Consider the following 26,465-nt stretch of genomic DNA (forward strand, 5'->3'; position numbering starts at 1 on the left):
TTATCTCTTTTTACTTCCGTTAATTCTATTTTTCTTTCTTGGTGGTATGTTTCCGATAAGCGTTGGTCAACCACAAAAAATGGCGGCTATCAATCGATCTCGCGTGTGCGTGCTCTCTTGAAATTTATGACGTTGTCAGTGGGATAATTTCATTGGCTGAGATACCGGCGTAACGCCGAACACGACCGAAAAAATAGAACAGAACTTACGCCCGACCGAACGGAAATTCCGTCGGTCGAACCCCTTTCTGCCTGATTTCCGTCGTCTTTTCCGTGGAGTGGGAATCTAGCTTCATAAAAGCGGGCTTATTCGAAAAAATGCTCCATTTCTTTAGGTCCTTGAACAATAACGCTATATATTTATAAAGGATTTTGAAGAATAAGCATCTTCCTTTTCCAAAATATTGCTTGTTTTATAGATCAGATTAGGGTTAGGAAAGGCATAGGTTAGTTTTGCTTAGGCGTCTTTGAGACCTGCGGTTCCTAAATTAAGTATTTGAACTCGTGATAATAAGCGTATGCATATATTCATATCCTATAAATGCTAAAAATTGAAAAACCATTTCAACAATAATAAACATTTTATCGGTGACAGCGTTTTTAGAGGAACTATGTTACGTTAGAAAATAGATTTTGGGTACTCATTCTATGTTCAAACTTCATTACAGTGTTACATAATGCATATGACTTAAATATGACAATTTGCTAATCGCTTTGTCAAGGTACATTTCTTCGATTTGAAAATATTTCGTTCTTCTAAACTCTAAATTTTGCTTAATATTTAAAAAAATACATGGAATTATTGCTCATTTTACCTAACCTTCATTAGATAATCAGATTATCTCGGGTATAGAGTCTTCGTGTTCCCGAGAATTACTGTATTTCCATCGGGAACTTTTAATCATAATATACCGAATCCAAAATCCGCCAAATTGCGGGGTTTTTCAGCCGAATGGAAGACAATCTGTTAATTGCCGTAGTAAAATCAACTTTGAATGGGGTGAACAGGGCCTTGAAATTGTTAAAAGGGGACTTGAAATGGAGTAAATAGGAGTTTGAAACGGTGTAAATAGGGGTTTGAAACGGTGTAAATATGGGTTTGAAACGGTGTAAATATGGGTTTGAAATGGTGTAAATATGAGTTTGAAATGGTGTAAATATGAGTTTGAAATGGTGTAAATATGAGTTTGAAATGGTGTAAATATGAGTTTGAAATGTAGTAAATTGGGGTTTGAAATGTAGTAAATTGGGGTTTGAAATGGAGTAAATTGGGGTTTGAAATGGAGTAAACTGGGGTTTGAAATGCAGTAAACTGAGGTGTGAAATGGACTAAATATGGCTTTTAAATGGAGTAAATAGGGCTTTGAAATGGAGTAAATAGGGGTTTGAAATGGAGTAAATAGGGGTTTGAAATGGAGTAAATAGGGGTTTGAAATGGAGTAAATAGGGGTTTGAAATGGAGTAAATAGGGGTTTGAAATGGAGTAAATAGCCGCTTGGAAATGGAGTAAATAGGGCTTTGAAATGGAGTAAATAGTCGCTTTGAAATGGAGTAAATAGGGCTTTGAAATGGGGTAAATTGGGGTTTGAAATGGAGTAAATTGAGGTGTGAAATGGACTAAATATGGCTTTTAAATGGAGTAAATAGGGCTTGGAAATGGAGTAAATAGGGGTTTGAAATGGAGTAAATAGGGGTTTGAAATGGAGTAAATAGGGGTTTGAAATGGAGTAAATATCCGCTTGGAAATGGAGTAAATAGGGCTTTGAAATGGAGTAAATAGGGCTTTGAAATGGAGTAAATAGTCGCTTTGAAATGGAGTAAATAGGGCTTTGAAATGGAGTAAATAGGGGTTTTAAATGGATTAAATTGGGCTTTGAAATGGAGTAAATAGCTAGGGCTTTGAAATGGAGTAAATAGCTAGGGCTTTGAAATGGAGTAAATAGCTAGGGCTTTGAAATGGAGTAAATAGCTAGGGCTTTGAAATGGAGTAAATAGCTAGGGCTTTGAAATGGAGTAAATAGGGCTTTGAAATGGATTAGATAGGGCTTTGAAATGGAGTAAATAAGGCTCTGAAATGGAGTAAATAGGGCTTTGAAATGGAGTGAACAGAGACTTGAAATGGTGTATTAATGGCTTTGTTTTACACCTTAAACGTGGTGCTAAATATAGAAAAAATATTTAACACCTTCACTTCATTTGGTGTAGTAATGTGATATACGTGGCGTAACTTTGCCTACATTTAACACCATTAAACTAAGTAGTAATATTAGAGTTCAAAAGATTTCCTGAAAAAGATGATAAAAAGCACTATAAATGGCGTATAAATGCCTAATATTTCGTTCATACTTGCAAATAATATTTGTAAAAGGCGTGAATTTATCATGAAAATGGTGTAGAAGTACACCTTAAATGGTGTCAATTTTGGCACCGAAAAGAACAGCATATATAGTGTAAGAATGCACCATTATTTTTTACAGTGTAGTGGTGATTTGCTCAGGCACGAAATTTGAGTTTTGCATTGTAACTAACAAAAATGGAACCAGGCTTGGGAACTTTTGTTAGCTTTCAAGGCGTCATTTTAGAACATGCTCGTAGGCCTATTCAACTCCAAAACCCATAAAGCTCAACTATGGGATATTTAACAAACCAGTTTACTAAATAATAAAAAATAGACTGAAATCTAAGGAAGGAGCTTCTAAGGAAGGTATAGTTTATATATCTGGCCACCATTTGTCCAAGATGAAGGCGGACTGGAAAATCTTTCTTGGGATCTACGTGAGAGTAACGTTCAAGAAAAATTAGTTTCAGCTTCATTGGTAAAGCGGAAGGGTTATCAATCAGTCAGGACTTTTATTGATAAGCACTGGAAGTACTTAAGCAAATTAAGGAAATTGAAGGTGGCAAAATATATTTGTTACCCATACCAAAATTCAGACTTCCACAAAGAGAACAAAACATGGTAAAAGCGATATGTTTCTTAATTGGAATCATTTTAAAAAGAAAGCCAGATAAAGACCTAGCAAGCAATTGTCTCATTTTCGATCTAGTTACGACGTAGAAGCAAAGTTTAAGTTCGTGTATACTGTTAAAACCAAAGTATAAGGTTACTCACCGAGTTTTTAAGTTTTAGAATAGATTCTTAACTAATCTTGAATTAAGTTAAACGTTAATAAGATAAAACTCTAGTAACCTTTCAACAAGTTCTGTTTTGGTTTGGCGATATTTTTGTATTTTATCTCGTCATCATGTTGGACGTTTTATCAGCATTAAAACAAAGAAAAGTGCACCGAACCGACATCAGTAACGTAGAACGTAACTTCCAAGATTTTCCTCACAACCTCACTTTGCATTGACACTCAAAGGAAATTAAATCCTTACGTTGCCTCACTTTTCGTTGCTTTCGTTCTAGCTTTTTCTAATTTCTACAGCAATCTGTCTCCTACAAAGTAATGGTTTGACATGGGTCTTGTTGAGGTTAAAAGCGTGGTAAGAGAGACAAAAAAGGATGCTTCTCTGCTCTTATCATATCGGATTACTTAAACCCAAAACGAGATAACGAGTGTTCGGAGCGTAAAAACATAAAAACAAAAGCCACGTGACATTTGGGTTGTTCCCAAAGCGTAGCTGCTAGCTGAGAGGACGGAGTGACCCGTATGCATGGACTGTCTGGCGTTGTTCGAGAACTCTTTCTAAAAGCTTGTCTAATTCACCAAACATGACTTGATTAACGGTCTTGTTTTATTGTTGGCTCACTCCCTCGCACCACCGGGATTACAATGAGCTGGACGCTTGCGCTATTACAACACGAGATGGAGAAGCCTTTCATCGCTTCCGATCGATCGCCCACCGACCAAATCAATAACGAATCGAGACTTGCTTCGTCCCCTAAAGTGAACAAAGAAAAAGGAAACATCCCTCCCGGGGTGAAGTAAACATTTCTTAACAGATAATCGTTTCAAGTTTAAACTACAGTAACTTCAACGCTAAGATTAACGAAAGAAATCTATAGGCGATTGAAAAGAAAGTGGATTTTTAGTAATGGTTCAACCTAATGGCGATAATTAAATACAATGTTCAAAATTGCAGGGTTTGAACAGAATAAGATTTTGTTCATGTCCAAAAAATTTTGCAAAATAAAAGCCCTCTGGTTAAACTGAAATGAAAGACCAAGCCTTTTCAAATACGCGTAAATCAGATTAAGTATGTCTTCCGGTAACCCAATGAAGGCTCAGTTTTAGAATTTAACTTCGAGAAATCACGAGAAGTTCGAAAGAAAAATCCCAAGTAGTTCAAAGTAAATCGCACGAGCTATTCCCAGACGAATTTATAAAACCGAAACGTTTCACTCTTTGGAGCCATTTGTACTATGTTTGGAAATCAAAAAATTTTCCTGATGCGTATTTTGGAAGCTGTACAATAATATTATTTGGTGAAGATTCCCTTTCTCCAGTAACTGGATAACGGGTGTCAAACTCTAAATGTGTCTCGAATGCTCCCTTTGAAATGTATACTCCACTAAAATACTTCTATTTTCTTGTTCAGTGTAGGCTCTTTTATATTACCTATATCAGATTTAACATTGCGTATACCAACGCCTTCTCAATGTTACTATTTTATCAATTGTGATTGAAAACCTTAATGGCACTTTCTTATTTTTATTCCAAAATACTTGATGGCTTTTGAATTAAAGTCTATTTTAACTTCTAAGAGATTTTTTCAATGACTTAAAAGTCGTTACCATTAGGTTATCTATACCATAAGCTTATCTATGCGTGCAAAATGCCGGCTTAAACGACTGATAATCAGTGAACAACTAAACGCAAAATTCTCTTAAATGGGACGCTGAGCAACAGTTTTTCAGGAACTTACGCTTTAGCAAGCACTAAGAAAGTTATTTTCAACACGCGATTACCTTGCAAATCCACCAAGGATCTTCGGAGGATGGTTAAACAGAGAGTTATGCCAATACAAATCTCACGGTATGCACGTGCAAGCCGATTCTTACGGGTCTAGGCCTAGTATATCAAGGTTTTTCAAATTTAATATTACACGGCGCTTATACTCACTCATACGCTCAATTTTAGTTGAATAAATGACTAATTAATTTAAAAATAGTAAGCAAAATGTGACTAAATAGGGGCAAATTAAGCTATGAAAAGGGCCACTTGAAATGAAATGTTTTCAAAGATGACCAACTTTTATAATTATTTTCTGTGATAAAAGATATTTTAAAGGTCGGTGTCGTAATTAAGCCCAATATATGGGCTAAGATATTTCCAGTCAAAGGAAAGGTCAACGGCGAAATTCAATTAAACCATTTTGGAGCACAGCTCAGAATGCAAAGCAATTGGTGACGTTTTAAATCAAAAAGAAAACATTCATTTGAATTGGATTGATTTTAAATATTAAGTTTAACATTCGAGCTCCACGATTTTGGGGTTTGATCAACTGTGATCTCGTTATTTTTCCGTTTAAACCGTCATACAGTCAAATATATTAGGTTTAACGCTCTGGTAGAAAAAATAAATAACACCGAAAGACTGAAAAATCCAAAAACCGTGACAAATAGTAAAAAAATTAGTAACCGAATTTGAAAAAGTGACTTTTAGTAACCGATTTAAAAAAAGTGACTTTTAGTAACCGATTTAAAAAAAGTGACTTTTACTAACCGATTTAAAAAAAGTGACTTTTAGTAACCGATTTAAAACAAGTGACTTTTAGTAACCGAATTCGAAAAAAAGTGTCTTAGTATAAGCCACTTTACATTTATTACACGGGGTTGCATTAGAAATTAGGATGGCTTCTGGTGGCCACTCGAAATTAATTTCAAAGTAATCAGTGTTTAAATGTAGGTGGGTGGGGAGTTCAGTCCCACCACCCTTTTATAGTATCCAGTATAGTCTGCTATTACGAAAATTCTCGTGACATCAAACCATCCAGTCTCAAACCTCAATTTTGACAACCATATTGGAAGTCTTCAGCTCATGCTATACCATTTGGACTACCAATATTGACGTCACGTTCCCGTAGCTCCTCGCATATAAGTATACTCCATAGTCAAAATATGTGTTCTAATTTCTAATTGTCAGTAGTTGGCATATTGGTGATTTTATAATTTCATTCAATCCCAAATGTGATCAAAATCTCTATAGCGTTTAACAATACAAAACTTTCGTTTAAAAACATAGCTATTATTAGTATGATTTGGTAACTTGAAAAACGACTTTCGGGCTTGCAAGGAAATTGGAACGCACTTTAGTTGGATCGAAGGTCAGAAAAGCGGGTTAAGAGTAGCCTTTTAGAAAAACGGGCGATTGAGCGGGAGTAGGGGAGGGGCAGGCAAGAGTTATAACTTTGGTAAAATAATCGTTCTAAAGAAAATATCGACATAAGCGTAACGGAATGGTCCTTCATAAACTACCATCATAACCCGCTCACTACATTAATACTCCTTTATTGATGAAAAGTAAAAACCCTAAAAAGGTACAGTATCACAACTCCTAGATTCAACTTCATTCACAATGAAATTTGAAACGGGGAAAAATTGAAATAAATAGTGATAAAGAAAAAATTTTGTTTAATACAGGGTGGAAGAAATCAGACCAACAGCTACCTTTGTTGACGGCCACCAATATTGCCGTCGGGTGACGTCATTATACTATAGAGTAGAACTCGTATACAGGGTGTAAATAAATACGTAGCATTGTAAGCAAAAGAGATGGTTTAATATGGAACATGTCTGAAGGCTACCAGCCTCGGAACTACGTGACTTCATGACTTAACCCCAAGCAACCTTATTTAACAACGTTAATACTACGATATTCCCTTAACATAATCCCTTGCTGACCACGGAATTGGTCCACCTCTACCTATCTAACAGTTATGTAAAAGTTCTTTCAGCCATTAACGAACACTGACCGCTCAATGTGGTGGCAAAGCTCACGAATTACTGCTAATGGTAATGCGTCTATCGCTTAACTAAACTCGTGACGCAGGACGTCCAAGTACGTTCCACCAGTAATGTTCTCATCGAAGAAGGATCCGTTAAGTCGGTACCCATGAATGCCAAGTCACACATTTACCTTCCATCGCAGTTGGTGGTAATGGTGTCGTAACTAATAGGCTTTTTGATGGGACCAGTAATGCATGATAAGACGGTTTACCGTACCATCCCTGTGAAATGTCAGAAAATACGTAGCGCCGTTTGCCGGAATAGTGGATCGGCTGCAATTAATAGTTCGAGCATGGTAAGACAAATGTAATGCCGTCTTATTAAATCGTCCTCTTTTATGGCTTAATGGCGGTGGATATGATAGGGTAGGAAATGGTGCCGATGTAATATGGCAAGAATATCTTTATGGCTTAGTCCAACCGATCTACCACTATTACGAGGATTTTTTTCGAAACGTGCTAGAATATTCTCTTCTCTGTCTTCATTACCGATTACACGGATCTCCTACGTTCACGGTCCTGCACGACGAAATCATTACTGCTATGTTGTGTACATTAATTTATCTTTAACAGGGTGTTTGTTACATTAATACTATCACGGCCGACGTTGTATCTCTTAAGGGCCGGCTATGCCACGCCATTCAGTGTAACATTACTGTAAAAAGCATACCAGTAGATAAGACATCCATACGAGGTTTCTTCAGAAAGGAGTACTGTAGATCAGAGTTACACAGGCAATTCTGACCTACAGTTCTCCACGGGTTATTTTAAAGATCCCACGTATGGGATCCTTATCTACGGTAGGCCAAAACGCGGGCTATGTCTATGCCCATAGCCCGTAGTTTGGCCAAGGAGACATACACACATTCTGTAATCACAGTGCGCGAGTTACAATGCCGCTAGTTTCTTATTAGTGTTGTTCATTCTGTCACGTAGAAGAATGCCACCCTATTCTAACAGCGATAAACTGGACATGATGTTTATCTTGGGTGAATGTCGCGGTAATGTGCAAAAAGCGGCAGCATTGTATGCCGAACGCTTCTCAGACCGCCAATATCCGGTTCGTAGCACCGTCGTTAACATTAGAGACAATCTTCGTGATGTCGGTACTTTCGTCGTGCACGACCGCGCACGTAGACGAGACCGTATAGTCGGTGATGAAGGTAGGGAGATGGACATCCTAGCACGGTTTGAAGGTAATCCTCACACAAGTAGTAGAGCGGTCGCACAAGAGGTCGGACTGAGCCATTTCACCGTTCTTGCTATTTTACATCGTCACCACTACCGGCCATATCATATCCACCTCCATCAAGCCTTAACGGACGATGATTACTTAAGACGGCAAGATTTGTGTCTGACCATGCGTGAATTCTTTCAAGCCGATCCGTTATTCTTGCGCAAGGTCCTTTTCTCCGACGAGGCGACATTGCATAGGAATGGTACGGTTAACCGGCATAACGTCCATTACTGGACCCAACAAAATCCCCACTAGTTACGACAACAGTACCATCAAATTCGATGGAAAGTAAATGTTTGGGTGGGCATTATTGGCTTTGGTCCCATTGAATCGAATTCCCATTCGACAGAAGGGGGTTTTTTTGGGGTCCCATTCGATCGAACGTAGCCAAAGGTGCGATTTTATTATAGTCCCATTGGACCGAAATTCTATTGAACTGGAAGAAGACATACTGTGTGGTTTTGCATTAAATATATTTTTAATTTCACAACTTATTATTGTTAAAATAAATGTGAGTTGAAAATGTATTACTGCACTCCTCACCTCACCTACCCTAGCCTAACCTAACCTAACCTAACCTAACCAAACGTAACCTAACCTAACCTAACCTAACCCAACCCAAACTTGTTTGGAGGTAAAAAGATTATTTATATGAGTATTAAAACAATTTATTAGCAATAATAGAAATGTTTTGGAAAACATGTCAGATAATTAATTGGAGAATATATTGGAAAAGGTGGCAGCTAATTAATAGGAGAATATTTTGGAAAAGGTGGCAGCTAATTAATAGGAAAATCTTTTGGAAAAGGTGGCAGCTAATTAATAGGAGAATATTTTAGAAAAGGTGGTAGCTAATTAAAAGGAGAATATTTTGGAAAATGTGGCAGCTAATTAGTAGGAGAATGTTTTGGAAAAGGTTGCAGCTAATTAATAGGAGAATGTTTTGAAAAAGGTGGGAGCTATTTAATAGGAAAATCTTTTGGAAAAGGTGGCAGCTAATTAATAAGAGAATGTTTTGGAAAAGGTGGTAGCTATTTAATGGGAGAATATTTTGCAAAAGGTGGTAGCTAATTAAAAGGAGCATATTTTGGAAAAGGTGTCAACGTTTTATTGGAACCAAACCTAACCTAACCTAAGCTAACCTAACCTAACCTAAGCTAACCTAACCTAACCTAAGCTAACCTAAGCTAACCTAACCTAACCTAAGCTAACCTAACCTAACCTAACCTAACCTAACCTAACCTAACCTAACCTAACCTAACCTAACCTAACCTAACCTAACCTAACCTAAGCTAAGCTAACCTAACCTAAGCTAACCTAACCTAACCTAACCTAAGCTAAGCTAAGCTAACCTAACCTAACCCACCCGAAACCAAAATATTAAAATTTTAATTTAAAATTTAAAGACATTGATGGAACTACCATTAAGACTGAACTTCATTTTAAGCACAATTTGTTTATTAATTCTATATATCTCTTGCCTTGAAAGGAATGAAAGTGAGCGTTTTAATTAGTATCACGAAACATTTACTTTTAATATTATTAACATACCTTTCGGAGATTCGAACCAACAACCTATCGCTTCGCAGTCCAACTTCGTATCCACTACACCACCGAATCGCTGACGGCTACAGTGTTTCAAGTTATATTCATGTATTTTTTAGGGGCATATTCGGACGATTGGGATTTCGGTCCATCGGGAATATAGCCATTGGGCTGGAAATCTAAAATCATTGCGGGATATTCGGTCGAATGGGATTTCGGTCCATTGGGAATTCGGTTGAAAGGAACGATACCCATTATTGGCACTAGAATTATCGGTCCGTTCTTTTTCGATGAGAACATCACCGGGAACACGTACTTGAACTTCCTGCGTCGCGAATTTAGTGAAACGACTGACGAGTTACCATTAGCAGTGCTTCGAGACCTAAGGTTTCAGCAGGACGGAGCACCAGCACATTGGTCGGTTCAAGTTCGTCAATGGCTAGACGAACACTTTCACGGTCGTTGGATCGCCAGAGGCGGACCAATTCCGTGGCCGGCAAGGTCTCCTGACCTTACACCACTTGATTTTTTCTTATGGGGTTATGTCAAGGGCGAGTGTACAGCACCGAACCGTTAAATGTAGACGACTTGACGAACCGGATTCGAGCGAAAATTAACAGTATCAGACCACAAATGCTGGAAAACGTGTTGCAGGACCTGGACAGCCGCCTTGAAGAGTGCCTTCACCACGATGGAAGACACATTGAACATCTACGCTGATATGTTTGCAAAACAGATTGTACTGTACGTTTCAGTGTGCGGCCTAAGTTCATAGGCTAAAGTGTAGGGCTATGACAATTCAATGTGTGTAGCATTCAGACTTACTCCCCATTATCACGTTTAAAATTATCACTTTAATAAAATGATGTGAATCCCAAGGCGTTGTTATTTACACCCTGTTTAATAGGTCTAAATGTAGTATATTCACGGTATCTTTCGGCAGTTTTGGGGGTCGTCCACAAAGGTAGCTGTTAGAGAGCTGCAAAATGAAAATATTAAACTCCAACTCCTTCCAACTCCAAGGCAATACGCAACAATGACTCCAATTCCTCCCAATGCCATAATCAAAAGTTTCAACTCCCCAGAACTCCGCCAAGCGAAATGTAAAACTCCTCCCAACTCCTTCCATGAAAATTAAAATTTCTTAAACTCCTCCCAACTCCTTCCATGAAAATTAAAATTTCTTAAACTCCTCCCAACTTCTTCCATGAAAATTAAAATTTATTAAACTCCTCCCAACTCCTTCCATGAAAAATAAATTTTCTCAAACTACTAACTTCGTCCATTAAAACCTTTCTAGTTTCTAGTCTTTGGAAGATTTCTTTACTCTTTAGAATTGGAAAAATAGAAAGTTCAAGTAAAACGTGTAGCTCATTAGTTTTCTTTCAAACTTGGCCTGAGATTGATATCACGAGTGCTTATAAATAAGGAATAATATTTACTCAAAAAATTCTTCTAGACATTAAAACTTAAGATTTTGGGGAAAAAGGCGCTACGCGTTGTCGTTGAGTCATATTTTACGCTTAGTTTCTTAAATTAGCTATTTAATTAAAATCGGACTGCTTCGCTTCGCAAATGCTATTTTGAAGGACAAGGTTACGAACTTTACGAATCAAGAAATACTAAAACTAGAGTCAATTCTGTTATTAGTTGTGCCTGCCAATATACCTACTGCCTTACTTTATGCCTCAAAGCTAGAAAGGAGACTCTTGTCAATGGGTTTAAGAGAAAAGGAAAGCGCCCGCGGCCCCATTGTGTGAGACACTCACTGAGTGGACGTGTCACGTGGGGTTACGGGTGAAAAAAGAATTTCCTACGAAGCTTCTGAAGACAAATTGGAGCCCTACCACTTACCAGACTTAAGTTTTCCAACTCCGTAGATTTCCATGTTTTAAGATAACTTTCCATTGCCTCCCAACTCCGCAATTTTAATTATCATTATTCCCATTGCCTCCCAACTCCGCACACGAAAACTTCCACTGCCACCCAACTCCAATTTTATCTCAGAAAAACATTTCCAACTCCTGGAGTTCCCATCGCTTAAACGCGGAACCCAGCGGGTTTCGGAGTTCTTCCACGGAGTTGCAGCTCTCTAGTAGCTGTTAGTCTGATTTCTTCCACCCTGTAGAATTACTTTTACATGGAGTTTGTATTAACAGATGTAGCAAAATAATCGTATGTACGCACTTTCTGACCCTGTTACCGTATTTACTTTTGTCTTATCTTTTCAAATTTCTCTTGTCAAAAAATATCCAATTCAGCTTTCGAGGCATTCGGGTAATTAGAATATCGTAAATTCAATTAAAGGGAATGAGAAGCTTCGTTTGAAAAACCTCCGATTTATATAACAAACGATAGAATTAATTTCTGTGAATTCAAAAATATCAAGCTTTTAATTCTCCCATTTCTGGTTATTTGAAAATGCTTCATATGAAATTATTTGAAATCCACTTTTTATGAAAGGCTAAAACGTTTCCAGTAGGCTGACGTCACAGATATATTTTTTCACGTGATATGGTGCCACTCTCTCCGCTATCAGACCCAGAGTTTAGACTGGCGAGAAGGTCGAGACGCGTATAAATTTCACGCGGCTTTTTTCCTTGCGTCATAGTGATGTCATCAAATGGGCGAACAAGCTCGACAAGACAAAACTATTGATATATCGAAAATAAGTTTTCGTGAATTTTCAATGGATTTTAAAACTTTGGTTTAATTTTATTAAAAACTTGATATTTTGAAGGTAGAGACTTGAAAGTGTAACATAATACCACTTTCGTGGTAAAATATGGTATGAAACTGTAAATTCGCATTCCCTTTAAATATTCGTTAAAAATTTGTTTTCGAATTTTGAAATTGAGACCTTTAACAACTGGCATTGAACGCGAGTCCTTGTTTCTTACTTTATTTAAAGTGTCATTCATAAAACACTACAAACATAACTCGAAAATGATAGCTTGAACAGCAAATTGTCAAGACTTTATCCACTCAAAAGCGTCCATGGGACCAAATGTATTTTTCGAGATACCCATTTATAAGTCTAGTAGTAATAATTTCTTTTCTTCGTGTTCTTTAACAAATGACAAAGTAATATCAGGCGATTAGTGAATGAGGTCAGTTCCAAGGGAAAACTATGGTTTATACATCTATATATCAATTTTATAACTTTTCCTTTAAACGTAGAGGGCGCAGTTTTTAAAGAAAAACTTTGGGTGGTTGCCATTCGAAGAAGACCAGATAAATGTGAGAGTTTCGACTTTTTTTATTTCTTTTATTGGCAAAAATGGTGAGTTCGGAATTGGTTTTTCCGTTTAGTCAGCTCTTTAGCTCATCGATTCGAAAAGCCGCCGACGTCGAACTTCCGGAAACTCCGTCCAAAGCGAGTCTTTACAAAAAGAGAAATATGGAAAATATTTTCTACCTATATAAATAGAATGCGGGGCTTAAACCTCGGCCTTCACGAAGGTCTAAGCATCCTCCCCCGCTTGCCAATAATGCGTCAGGTAGCTCGAACTCTCTTTGGCCTAAGCCCAATTTAAATATCCGACTATCTTTTGAGAGAATCTTTAAAGCAATTGTTCGAAAAGCGCCTTTTTACAATATGGCAAAGCGAAGGATTTAACCCAGAATGGAACTGGGTTTCCAAATAACAATGAGCTTAAACTTTATAGGAAGCCCCCTTACAATGACAATTCAATCGGAAAATCACGAGGATTGTAATTTCATAAGAATAGAGCAATGGAGCCTTAAATTTGCAAGAAATGCCAAGAATTGATACGTGTACTTATGGACCTATCTTTCCATTCCAAGATGCTTGTTACGACATAGGAAGTGTGAGTATATTAAGAACAGCGTTTTGGGGAGCACCACGTGATTCACGTTGCTCTACATGGGATCTCGGAACGTTTCACGGTGGAGAGGCTACTGTGTGAGGCCTGGCCTGCCCTAGTCTATTTTTGTGAATGTTAATGTTTTCGTTGGAATCAAAATTATTTCATGGATGAGTTCTTATTGGCTCCTGACTTATGACTGCCAATCATATCAAATACAGTCCGTTTCCCAAACCCATAAAATTTTGAGTACAAATTACAAATGAAATTTAAATTCGTTTTTATAGAGAAGGGGAGAAAGCTTATTTGAACACGGAGAGAACGTGGCCATTAGCAGCAACGCTATTAAAAGTAATGTAATATCCGAGATTAGGTAAAAATAGTGTTTCCGGATTTGACGCGTTCGGCTTACTATATGGAAACAAAATGAAAATAGCATAAACCTAGACTCCTATGAAAATTCCCACTTACGTGTCCTGAGCTTTCCTTTGAAAAGAAGAGTTAAATAATTTGACAGTGAAAGAAACGAGACGTTTTAGACCACACCCAGAGAACGCTGTCACATTAACGGAGTCATGCTGAACAAGACGAAAATCTGGCTTAAGGAATAAATGTAGATACTTTCCATTTACAAGAAGACTAGTTTTCAAAAGCGCGTGTTGCAGGCTAAATTTTTTTCTTTTTTTCTCAATTTTTACCCTCAACACCGGCCTTTATTCTCAACTGCGAAAAATAGGCACGTTTTCCATGTAACACCAGCTCGTGTAAATTTTAAAGAAGAGCAGAGAAGAAGTAAGTTTTAAGAGTCGGGCACATTCAACTTGAAAAAGAAGTTGCTACTCCTGGAAATAAGGCTTTTGGTATAAAATCTATTAATTATTCAAAGAGGACGCCCAATTCCATTCTGAATATAAATGGAAATCAAAACTGCAGTGCGAGTAGGAGACATATAACGAAATTAAATATTCAAAAGCGGATAATTAAAAGACGGTTATATTACCAAGAGTCAATCAAGGCAAGGAGAGTATTTATTGGATGTGTGTACAATTAAAAGCCGAAAAGATTGTTATCGAAATAAAAAAGTGTTTTCCTAACTATTTCTTCAATATACTTCTGATGAAAACTAACATCAATCCATAACCATTAATTTTCGTCCCTAACCATTCCATTCACTTAACCTTAAAACAACTAAATATTCATACAATGGTTTTTCGTTTATCTAACCTTACTTCAATGTTACACAAATCTTTAACCGTTTCGTAACCATATCTTCAATTTACCAAACCACATTAAAACCTTTATTTAATAAGAACTTGACAGCAAGACGTTATGCAACCTCAATCTAGCTAGATAAGATACTTTGAGGGGCGGGGTCGGAAGTGTGGCGATGGACGGAGCAAAACACGAATTGCCCTGATCCTAGTAGTGGTTTAAAAACCCTTTCCTCGTTTACCACACCATTTATTATAAAGTGCTGTCCTGATTTACAGTAACAAAGTTTTGGTGAGAACATCAAATTAATATTAACCGATTTCTTTTGAGTGTAAAATTTAAACTCGGGTGGACAACCCAACAGTCAAGGATCTTAACTAACATAACAACGTTATGTATGATATCTACTTCCCACTGATATCCGAAATGTTAAATTTCCCATAAAAGGTTCATATCCTACCAACTTATATATGTTGGGGTTATGGCCTGAAACCAGATGAAGATGGGTTAACCACTATGATATAAAATTCCTTGGAGGGTGGTGGTTCTCTCACCTCAGTTTCCAAGTGTTCATTGCTTCTAGGAAAGTTACATTTCTTTAGCCGCGAAATAAAATAAGAAGTTCGGTTTAATTAAATCGTTTTACTTGGAAATTAACACACCTTCGTGACCTTCATTAATTTTTGATTGCCTTTCATTCTTATTGTTGATACGTTACTTATGATCCTATCGCTAGTGTTTTGTTATATGGCCAAGTTCATTTAGAGCGGGCGAGCGATGCCCCAAGACCCTCGTGACCCGAATATATTAGAACGGCTTTTCTCGATCCACTTTCGGCGAGCTTAGAGTTTTTATATCTTTGATATTTCGAGAAATACGCCTAATACACAGCTCGGCAGAGCTCTCCCCTTCTTGCTAATGTTCAAGTAAAAGAGCCATGGAACATTTGAAACCATAATAAATTTTATAAACCCGATTGGGGGATAGGAAAACTTTGAGATGCTATACCGTGCATGTGCTGTAAGCACGAGCAAAAGTATCGTTAGGATTATAGGATATCAAGGACATTCGGAACTTCGCAGAGCTCAGTGTTTAAAGATAGGCTAGCCGGGGACGTAAATAAGGATTTGTATTTATTCAGGTAAATCAAGTTCACTCGAAATTTGAAAATTATCACTCTTTAAAAATATGGTGTGGGGGTGACGAAATTGAAGAAAACATTGCATTTCCGAGCCGTAAAAAACACGGTCCTGTGTAGAATTACAACGTTCTATTGTGCGAAACTGGCACCCTTGCAGTTGTATTATTATCTTGTGTTGCAGCATGAGTGAATAATATGTTAGCTCCCTATAAGTTACTCAGGCTCCATAGGCGTAATGTATCCAGAGAGTTCTTCCCATTTCGCCCGCGCGGGAAAAAATCCGAATGTTGCGCTCTCTCTTGTCGTTAAAAAATCCCGCTCGAACGGCTCCACGAACTCGAGTCGTCGGCTGCTTTTTCACCAAGGGAGTGTTTTAGTCGTGAATGTTTATGTTTTAACAATTTAACATTAAATCATGGCGTTTGTGTCAGTATTAAGACAAAAAATGCAGGAACTCAATGCAATTTACCGATATTGATCAAGAATGCTAAAGATAAGAGTTGTTATTGTGACTTGAAACCAGAAAATTATACAACTGAGCTAAATCCAATCCGCTGATCTCTTATCTGTTTTCTTAACCGAGGCTACTGAGCGAAATATTCCGCTGCTTAAATAGCTCCGATATCATTGGCTAGCTTTCACTACACGCGCTTCCGGGGAAAAACCGGAAAGAAGAGTAAATAAGATTTTCGTTCACGTGGCGGCCGCAGAGCGTCGCATATAATTGGGAAGCCGGCGGCGCCGGAGAAAACGCTGGAGTATAAAAATGAATTGCCTGAGTAACTTATAGGGAGCTAACATATTATTAACTCATGGTTGCAGTGATACTTGAGAAGGGACTAGCACGATCAATTTTAAAAACATGATTATAAAACATCGATAATTTGAAAGAAAAAAAAACTACAAATCTTAAATTTTCCATCAATATACCAATTTCAAAATATATATTTCATGAAATTTGCGAATTATTTAATTGTATACATTTTATAATCTCTTACTTTAATTAACAGTGATGCATATATATCTACTTTCAAAAAACCAAATGTAACTCCTTAAGCTTAATGTTTAACAACTCCTAGTATTTAAAACCATCAAAAACAAATATAAGTCGTAATTATTATCCCTTTAAAGACACCTGAGGAGCCCAATTTCTTCCTAGAAATAAAATTGGGAGCGAAAGTAGAGTGTAAATAATATTGGTAAATGGAATTATGATGAAAAAACGATGATAAGCAAATTCATACCCATGTCTTTAAAACTGAAAATTTAATATCTGTTACTTCAGCGAATCCATTTTGCCCACTTATCTTTTACTTTACTTGGCAACTGTTCTTTGGGCGTAGTTTTGCTTCTCTTTGAAATTTGAAGACTGATTACCACGAGGGTATAAAATTATAAAATTCCACAATTTATTAATTTAAAAACTAGCAAAAAATATATATATAGCTCATGAGACTGCTTGAAGCTAGCGGGTAAAATAAAACGGAAATGAAATATTTTGACCAAGGCTCAAGAATATTATGTAATATTTCTCCTCGCATTCAACTGCTTTGACTAATTGCGCAAAATAATCAAACCCGCTGCCCTAACCAATTGTAAAACAACCAAGTTATTCCTTCGTATTTTAATAGCGATGAAAAAGTACACGAGCTGAAGGGTCGTTAGTCAAAAGAAAATTTGTTGGCTCGCGTTTGAACTTAAGGGGGAAGAAAGGGTATAATTAGCGTGTACGCATTACGAAATCCCGAACGAATCATGGCAACGAACTATGGGATACCCATTTCTGGGGCAGATGGAAAACGAGCTTAGCTACTTTTTATCAATTTCTTTTGTGTAAAACGAGAAAAATGAAGCGACGTGCATTGTGTTTATGACAAAAATATCTATTCATTACCTTAGTGGATATTCGGAACAAGCATTCTTTTACTCTCTATAAAAAGCAATTAATTTTTTTTAGTTTTTATCTTTTTTCTAACCTCGGAAGAAGTTCATTTATTAACGTAGGTACAAATGTATGTTGAGAAATTATCACACATGTCAGCCTGCTCATCTTGTTTAGACAATTTCAATAGACTCCAATCAAAGGAAGTTGAAGAGCTTTTATCCAGTGCCAGTAGCAGTGTACGTTTAAAGGTATAGTGTGCATACGCTGGTAATGTAAAAGCAGTTCAATTGTAATAACACATGAGTTTCCAGTAAATGTAACTTATTCGTACCAAGTTAACATGGTTATTTAAATGTCCTCTCTTGTGCTATTATACTTTGAACAACTTTATATAACCAGCTTAGTCGTCCTTCTACCTTTAAACGGGTTCTTCTGCTAGATAAAGGCTCATTAACGTTCTTAGATTAGAGGCTAGTGAAATTGTCTAAACAAGATGAGCACTCTAATATGTCTTACTCCACATGTGTGCCAATTTTCTTGGTTTAGGGGTCAATGTTTGGGAGCCCGTACCTCTGAAACTTAACGTTTTATATCCAATTCCTTTGACATTTTTCACCGAGTCTGACCCAAAAAACACGCCCTTTAACTTATGGCCGACTGATCCAAAAAAAACCCCTGTATCAGACTCTCCCTTACGTTACTCTAAATAATGCGGAGATCTTCAGAAAAAATTTAATATCCTAGAATCCTAATGATCCAATTGCTTAATTGCGCATTAAGTGCTTTTTGTATTAATAAGGAAACCACTGTCCTAGTTTTTCCTTCCTTTATAGAGTTTAATATCCAAACTTTGCAGCATTTTTTATGACGCTGAAGCCACTAGATAGAAAACAAGATTGTCTAGCCCATAATTAAGCCACATCGTTTACGTACTCCCGCTATCCATACTACAATAAATATACTCATAGTGAAGTATATCCTAATATACCGGTCAGGGGGAATAATTTTTCAATGGATGAGTCTCTTGGCAAAGTGAATCGCATATCGTCAAAGCCCGTTACTAATTTAATTACTAATACTACTACTACCATGCACTACTCTTCGGGTAAAACTATTAGTCCCATCGATACCTTGTAGCTAAGAAGAAACCAAAAAGTTGTCAATCTCTAGAATCCTCGCCTGTCGGACGTGGTCTATATCCCTCCCATTCCTCTCTCTCTTGGAGCTCACGAGTCACCATGCACAGCTCCGACCGCTCATATATACTTTCGTTCTCTCTCCTACTATATCTGCAACCCTCTTTCAACAAGCGACTGTATAGTATCAGGCTGGCATGCCGTAGGTCCCGGGTTCGAATACCGGTGGTGGTGGTGGAGAGGAAAATAAATATTATATATTTCATAATCGTTGAAAAAAATTATGGAGCCAGCGCCACCTAGAAGTCGTTTTACGAAGTACTAATTAAAAATAACGAACGGAGCCAGCGCCACCTAGAAGTGGTTTAACGAAGTACTATTTAAAAATAACGAACGAAACATCATCATCTTCTTCTTCTACACACTAGGTCAAACTAATAGCCCATCGTATATACGATGTGGCTAAAACACATTCTTGATAATTCTGATATTCGAAAGCAGCAATATTTTGGATCGCAAATATATTAGCTTATAAATAAATTTATGAAGTTTAGGCGTCGAAAGTATATCACGAACATGAGCTGGGTGCGATTTAGCTTCGCTATTCGAACTCCTATCTGATTAGCATATAATTCCCTAAGCAAGCTTTTAAGAACCTCGCACTTTGCTATCTTCCAGTTGGAAATTTTATAGGCGTATCCTCCACCGCGAGCTTCATTTTTCTATCGTAAATTACCATGCGCAGGCAACGACCATTCAAATCAGGACATTCACCAGAAAATTGATTAGTACGGAAACTTATTATAAGAAGTAAGATACCAGAATTCATAATTGCGGTTCCCAATAGATGGATTCTAATATTCATCTTTTGATCTTTAGGAAACTGCTAAAACGCCATCACTCCCGAATCCCGAAGTTTGCTGGGAACTAAATGCAATCAAGCTTCGTTTTAGGCATCGTTTACCACCGTCCATTTTAACGATAGGGCCACTATCCTTATCATTACGCAATTTGTAGAAAATTTTGATTTTTAGTATCCTTAAAACAAAATAGCAAATCGAAAATCTGAGAATCTGGAACTATGATAACTTTGCTTAAGACTTTGCGACTCAAAATTTTAAACCACGTTCAGCGATAAAAATCAGTCACAAATCTCTCGGTAGGTGCGAATGAACGCACCTTATCAGGTCGTCAATAACTGTAAAGTCATCGTCAAACAGGCTGGTTGATTGCTTGACCGTTTCAGGAATTATATGGCAATTTCATCTCCTTACAATAATTTCCAATAAAAGAGAAGTACGTGCTTGGATCAGTGTCCACATTCAAATGGTCGTTGGTGCCTTGTCGTAAACCTTTAGCGTTGCCAGCTTGCGTAAAAAATTTTTGCTATTTGAGTTGGACAGCCTAGGCTAGCTTAGCTTGATGGATGGTTTAATACCAAAGTATGGCGGTGCCTCACATCAAAGGCGTATCGAATTTGCAGACGAGTGATCTCGCCCAAAATGAATTGAGCCTCAAAATTGACGTACGCTTGTCAAGCGAGTCTCGCGTCTAGAAAAACACAAGCGATTTAGCGTGGGTATCAACATTTCCAAAAAGAACTAAAGATTTTAACCCTTTTTATGGAAAAATGTCTGCATGAAAAGTAATAAAAAAATGTCCCGACGGTCTGACGGGCAATGCCGAGTGCCTTCTCTCCTAGGGTGCTACAAAAATATTAGTCATTAGTAAACTCTACCCATTCTTCATATCATTTTGATTGAAGTTTTTTTTACACGCGAGCGACGCCGAGGGTAACAGCTAGTATTTCTATATTTTTTTAAAATATATTTTTTCATTTCTAATATTATATCGTATTTTATCTTAAATTACTGGTGATTTTCTCTTTGGAATTGAACTCAGCCTGAAAGGAATCAAAAATGTCAGATTCCTGGGCTTTTACTCGTTTTTTGAAGTGTCATCAAAGGAGAAATGTCAAAAAGTGTTTTTTAGTGGTTGGGACACTTTTGAATTCACGATGCGCTGATGTGATTGAATTTATTCTTTAGTGTACCGCCGACTAGGCCCTTGACAAGCCAAAAATATAAAAGAGGGTCAACTGACAAATTCATATAAAATTCTCTCGATGTACTCGTTGAAACCAAGTAACAGTTCCTTAAGTAATGGTACATGCCATATTTTTTTTCATTCCGACCCAAAATATTTGGGCTCAAGAGGCATTCGGGACCACCGCTTCTCGAAGATTATGATAGGATTCGTAGAGGAAACCCTCTTTGTAAATGAAACTCGGTTTGTCCATTTACTTCCGCTTGCATAGACGACTTTTTACTCGTAGTATACCGCGGGAAAGGAGGGCAGTAAACATGTTTTTTTTGGTCTCTGAAGCAAGGTGAATATTAAAGGAGAGTGGGATTAAGTCGAAAACTCCATATCTATAAAGTAACTTCTGTACCTCCATCTTCGGCAACCAAGTGCTACCACCACCCTCAGCATTTTAAAACAGTCGTACGGTATGAAACCTCAAGGATGCCCTCTGTGTCTTAAAAATAAACGCTAACTCTTATACAAATACAATGGCGCTACGCGGCAGCACAATAACAATCGCCTATCGAAGGGTTGGGACGTGTGCAAGGTAGAGTTTCATTCGTGTTCATGGCCCAACTCCAGTACCCCTCCATCCCACTCTCTCCTTCAAGGATGAATCACACGTTCACGTTCCCCATAATTCCACGCTTTCTGTTACTTCCATTCTTATTTTTTCTTGCCTGACAGTCTCTTATATCTTCTTAATATCCAAGGTAAGGTAAGGCCAAACTAGCAGACTACAGCCAATCGTGCTTTTTCATTTCGGCTAGCTGAGTCTATGGAGTTCTCCGTCTTAAATAATGGCACAAAAATGACCGATAGACAAATATGAATTGTCACGTGCTTTTATGAAAACCAAGCATTAAACTTGACCCTTGGCTTTAACAAAATCGATGGTTTATGGTCTATTCTATAAGGGATCTAATTGGTGTACAAGGATGACGAACAGCGTTGATCAGTCAATCGTGACGCCAGAACTGTCAGTTTTAAACGTGACGCTTCGTGCCCCGCTGATAAAAGGGTTACGCACCGTGAACTCTCCAGGTCGTTAAAGCCTGTTTGACGTTTAACAATTTTTCTCAGAATTTACCAAGCTCTCGAGTTGCTCGCATATTTTTTGATGTGAAGCGAAGATAATTAATACTCGTAATATTTGGACTTCGTGCAAGTTTGACAGTCTATTCATTTTAAAAGACCCATAACAAGACGAGTATTTCCTGCGCTGACAAATCAAAGCTAGGTTTGCACGTCACCGAAAAACTTTGGCGCTGCGTCAAAAAATTTACTTTTACCAGAAGTAGATAATACTTCTCTTCGAGAGAAGTGTACCACAAAGCGGGGTAAGTGTAACGTCATTCTTCGCAACATTTAGAGCAAGGTTACTAAACCGAATCACATACACGATAAATAGTTCCCTCATCATTACTCTATTAGCGTTTAAATATTTGGCAAGACGCGCTCGTGCCCGTCAAGACGATGTTTGTGGGATGATTGCTGGGGATTTAGTGCCAAACAATTATAGAATTCACCTTACGGTGCGATGCCCATTTGTAGTTTGATAAGCGGGAAAGCAAACTAAAAGGGTGAGCCTGTGAATAATGACGTTATAAAACTAAAGCATTAAGAGGAGTGTCATCCTTCTTCTATTATCCCCTTCCGGCCAAAAAAGGCGGTCAACCGATAGTCACGTGGCACGAGTTGGAATTAGGACTCGGAGCCACAAAAACGTAAGCCTTGGCCTCTGATTTTTATTTTAATTCCGGATCTTACTTCTACCAAAAGCAGGTCAGAGGGATTCAAATTCAAAAGTTTACAACTTATAAACCTGGCAAAAGCCACTTGTGATCAATTCCGGTTAGAGAATTCAGGCTCTGAAGTTGGTAACCTGCAAATGTGGCAATGGGCAATGGCGAGTGGCGTCGAGTTAAAAATAACTCGAACTGGGGGATAAAAATTTCCCCTATTATGACGTCAAAAGAAGCTTCGTTCCGCAAAGAATTTTGATTGGTTATTAAAATAATTTTACGTCGGCCTCTGCGTAAAAAATAGAACAGAAAATCTGTCCGACCGAAAGCTGTTTTACCGCAGTGTTTCGGTCGTGTTTTCGGTTCAAGCTAGATTCCCACTAGACCGAAAAAACCCGGCGGAAATCACGCAGCCGACGGAAGAAATTTTAACTTACGCCGGAATCTGGCGGTAGAAGTCAACGTACATGTTTTGATTGAGCCAATTCTATAGCTCCCATTTCAAACAATATCATTTGAACAACATCATACGAAGCCCTAAACAGTAATATTTTTCCGTAGTGGGAGCAATTGCTATTTCTTTTCCCTTCGCTGATATATTGGGTTTTTATTACTGATTACTAGATAATGTATATATTAGGGGTTATTATAGAAACCTGCACCGAGTTCTTCACTTAAGCCTTGGTAAGTGAATTTTTATTTATTGACGGCGACGAACGCAGCACAAGTGTTAAAATAACAAAATTAGGTATACTTTTTAGCAAATATGGTTGCTACAAGACACTGTTTATACCCTGGTTGCCATAATGACTGTCGCCACAATATCTTATTAATTTCCAATCTTCTCTTCTTCACGAGAACTAGGTTCTACACGAGGTGACCGTAATTTCAAAAACGGATTTGTTTTGTCGTCTGCTTATATGGTCAAAAATTCTCTTTACACTATTGGCTTAAGAGTGTCGCGCAGTGAGCCAATCATATTTGTCTCACTTAGTAGCTAGGGGAAATGGCTAAGTTAGGTCTCCTTAGGGGATGGGGTGTGGTGTGGGCCCGATATACTACTTGCTTCGAGGTTGGTGTTTTTCATAAACTTAATACTATACTTTGCTATAATATTTTTTATGAAGGTCCTTAAATTTCCGCTACTGGAATTTTTGCCATCAGTCGCGAACACAATTAAGTCAAAATTGTTCTTACCTCCTCTGACTCTCAAATTCCGGCTTCCAGTGACCCCGACGGAATTGTAAGCGAGACACCTGTAGGTGGCCGAATGAACTTCTTGTTTGTAGTTATCGGAGTTGAAAGGCGGGAAGACCAAGGCGCCATCTTGCCTGACGTGTCTTAGTCCGGGGACGTCGATAGCCGCTTGCTTCGAGTAACTGTTCGTTCCTTCCGCCACGATCCAACTAATGACCGGAGCCGGATTTCCCCGCGCCGAACATGGAATCACCGCCCCCGTCGAGTTCGCAAAGTCCACCGTCACCGGCGGTTCTTGGATGAACGTTGGAGCTTCTTGAGATATTGACAGACCTTTAAAAACTAAGGTAACATAAAAATTAGTCGGGTCAATCGACGATTGGTTGTTAATAAACGAGTTTTTGATTCTACTTATAAGTAAAAGGCTTTTTTGTTATTAGAAAATATAAGCAATTTAGTTTAAGGTCACGATTCGAGGAAAATGGTTCTACGAAAACAGCCCATTAAGATATTATCGGGCAGGAGTTCATAATAACCACCCTTCGGGGGGGAAGTACGAAACCGGCCATAGAGGTAATGGTAAAAATCGCGAACAACAAAATTCTGTCATTGCGTATACACACAGAATAAAAATGCTGTAAAATAAACACTATGGTAATGGCAATAGCGTATGCCATCAAGATGATGTTAATTTAATTGCACATCCTCCCTGTTTTTAATACCGTCAACAATACTGTTTTTCTAAACAGTGGAACTAACTATTTTAAGTATTAATTGTTCGTGTATTCAGGGGTGTTCGTAGTTTTTAAAATAACCGCTTCAGAGGTTGTTTCAAAGACAGTCTTAACCGTTGATTATATTGTAGGGGTCAATGAAAAAACCAGCACTATATGCTGTTTTACTACCAATAAATCACAGTTACATGAAATTTCTGCTGCTGTAAAACTAACAGCAAAATTTGTGGTTTTAAACTCACTAAGCACTGTGGATTAAAGCGTAGTTTGCTGTGAAAATAAAAACACATCATGCTGTTTCAAACCGCTTATAGTACACTAAAAAAATAGGGTTGCTGTAAAAATAACAGCTCTTAGAACAGTTTTAAATCCCGGAGCTTATTTTGATAAAGACGCTCCTTGCTGTTAAACTAAAAGCACTCAAACCTTTATTAAAAACATTAAGCTCTGTTGGTTAAGATGCAACTTGTCATTTATATAAGACGACTAGCTGTTTTTAACAGACTGTCCATTAGGGTAGATTTATACTGGTTGCTGTTATAAACTCTAAGAAAATTCGGTGTGCTTTAACACCTTTAAAAGTAGTTTATATGGGTCCAAATTTGACACCATTACAGGTGTTCATTTACACCCCAGAAAGGGTTTAATAACACTTATTTGAGCAATTAGTGTCAAAGATAAGAATAAAATGGTGCTACAGAGTTTCAGTTTAACACCTTTTTAACTCTTATATCGAAATAAAAGTTAATTTTTACTCCCTTATGAGTGTTGTGCAATTCCTTAAAGGGTACAGCATAACACCTTTCCGAGTTTAAATAACGCTTTCTGAGTGTCGCATGACACCTTCCTGAGTGGTTGATTTGTCAGCAAATAGCGCTATATGCTTAGCAAGGTTCAACCTTGAGAGAACATAAGAGGACAGTTCTAACAAACAAGGGTAGTTCTTGCATTAATGTGAAACAACATAAAAAGTTGGCCACTTGATCGACTTCAAATCCAGCTTGAAACCGCATGGTAAGTTGGTCAATTTCACCGACTTAATAACTTCTGAAAAAGGCAGAAAGTTATAAATTTATATAAATGCATCGGGTATTAAATTGGTTTTGGAGGCCCTAATATCCCAGCAGTATATACAGACGTATTCGTTAAATTTAATAATCTCTTTTCACGAAGAGTTTTTCGAGCACCAGAAACGCGTTTGACCTAATCTACTCTACCATATTTAAAGAAAAGAAAATCCCTGGAAGTGCGAGAACTTGGAACAGTTTGACACTAACGAGGTTTTTGAAGCGGAAATTTCTCTAACTGTATAACTAAAGTCGACGATTTAGAAGTTAGTGTACGGATTATTTTGAGGGGGCTAACTTTGAAATTTGGGGGCGCTATAGCCCCCATAAAAAGCCTAGCGACGCCACTCCAAGAGTGTCGCATAAAACTTTTAAGAGTGTCGCATAACGATTTTAAGAATGTCGCCTAACACGTTTTGTACATTTTCGGTCAATTTTAGAAATAAGTAGATTGAAATTTTAATGAAGAAGAGATTGCAAAGTTAAAAAAATTGGTTTTAAAATTAGCAATTCACTGACTTTCCAAAATACTTTTATTTTCATATGGGTCCTTTCATAGTGGTCGGCGTTTGGACAAGATAATCCACAGAATTTTGGTTAATCAGTTATCCATGAATAATAATCAGATAATTATTCGTCAATTCATTGCATTAATCATAGACTTCCCGTGGATAATTTCAAATTATGGATAAAGATAAAACAAA

General features: G+C 37.6%; 1 protein-coding gene across 1 annotated transcript in view; it reads right to left on the minus strand.

Annotated features, from left to right (window-relative positions):
• LOC149713564 (cell adhesion molecule Dscam1-like) overlaps positions 1 to 25,707 on the minus strand; it is a 37,353-nt gene extending 11,646 nt beyond the window's left edge. Inside the window, exons 1-2 of the mRNA XM_089843958.1 lie at positions 25,628 to 25,707; positions 23,961 to 24,385 (exon numbers count right to left, since the gene is read on the minus strand). Coding sequence (XP_089700084.1) covers positions 23,961 to 24,385; positions 25,628 to 25,707 — 505 coding nt within the window. The remainder of the gene's footprint in view (positions 1 to 23,960; positions 24,386 to 25,627) is intronic.
• Positions 25,708 to 26,465: the final 758 nt, after the last annotated feature.

Source organism: Phalangium opilio, unplaced genomic scaffold (assembly GCF_054372755.1).
Source record: "Phalangium opilio isolate 3A_F unplaced genomic scaffold, DU_Popi_V2 ptg000009l_1, whole genome shotgun sequence".
Taxonomy (NCBI): domain Eukaryota; kingdom Metazoa; phylum Arthropoda; class Arachnida; order Opiliones; family Phalangiidae; genus Phalangium; species Phalangium opilio.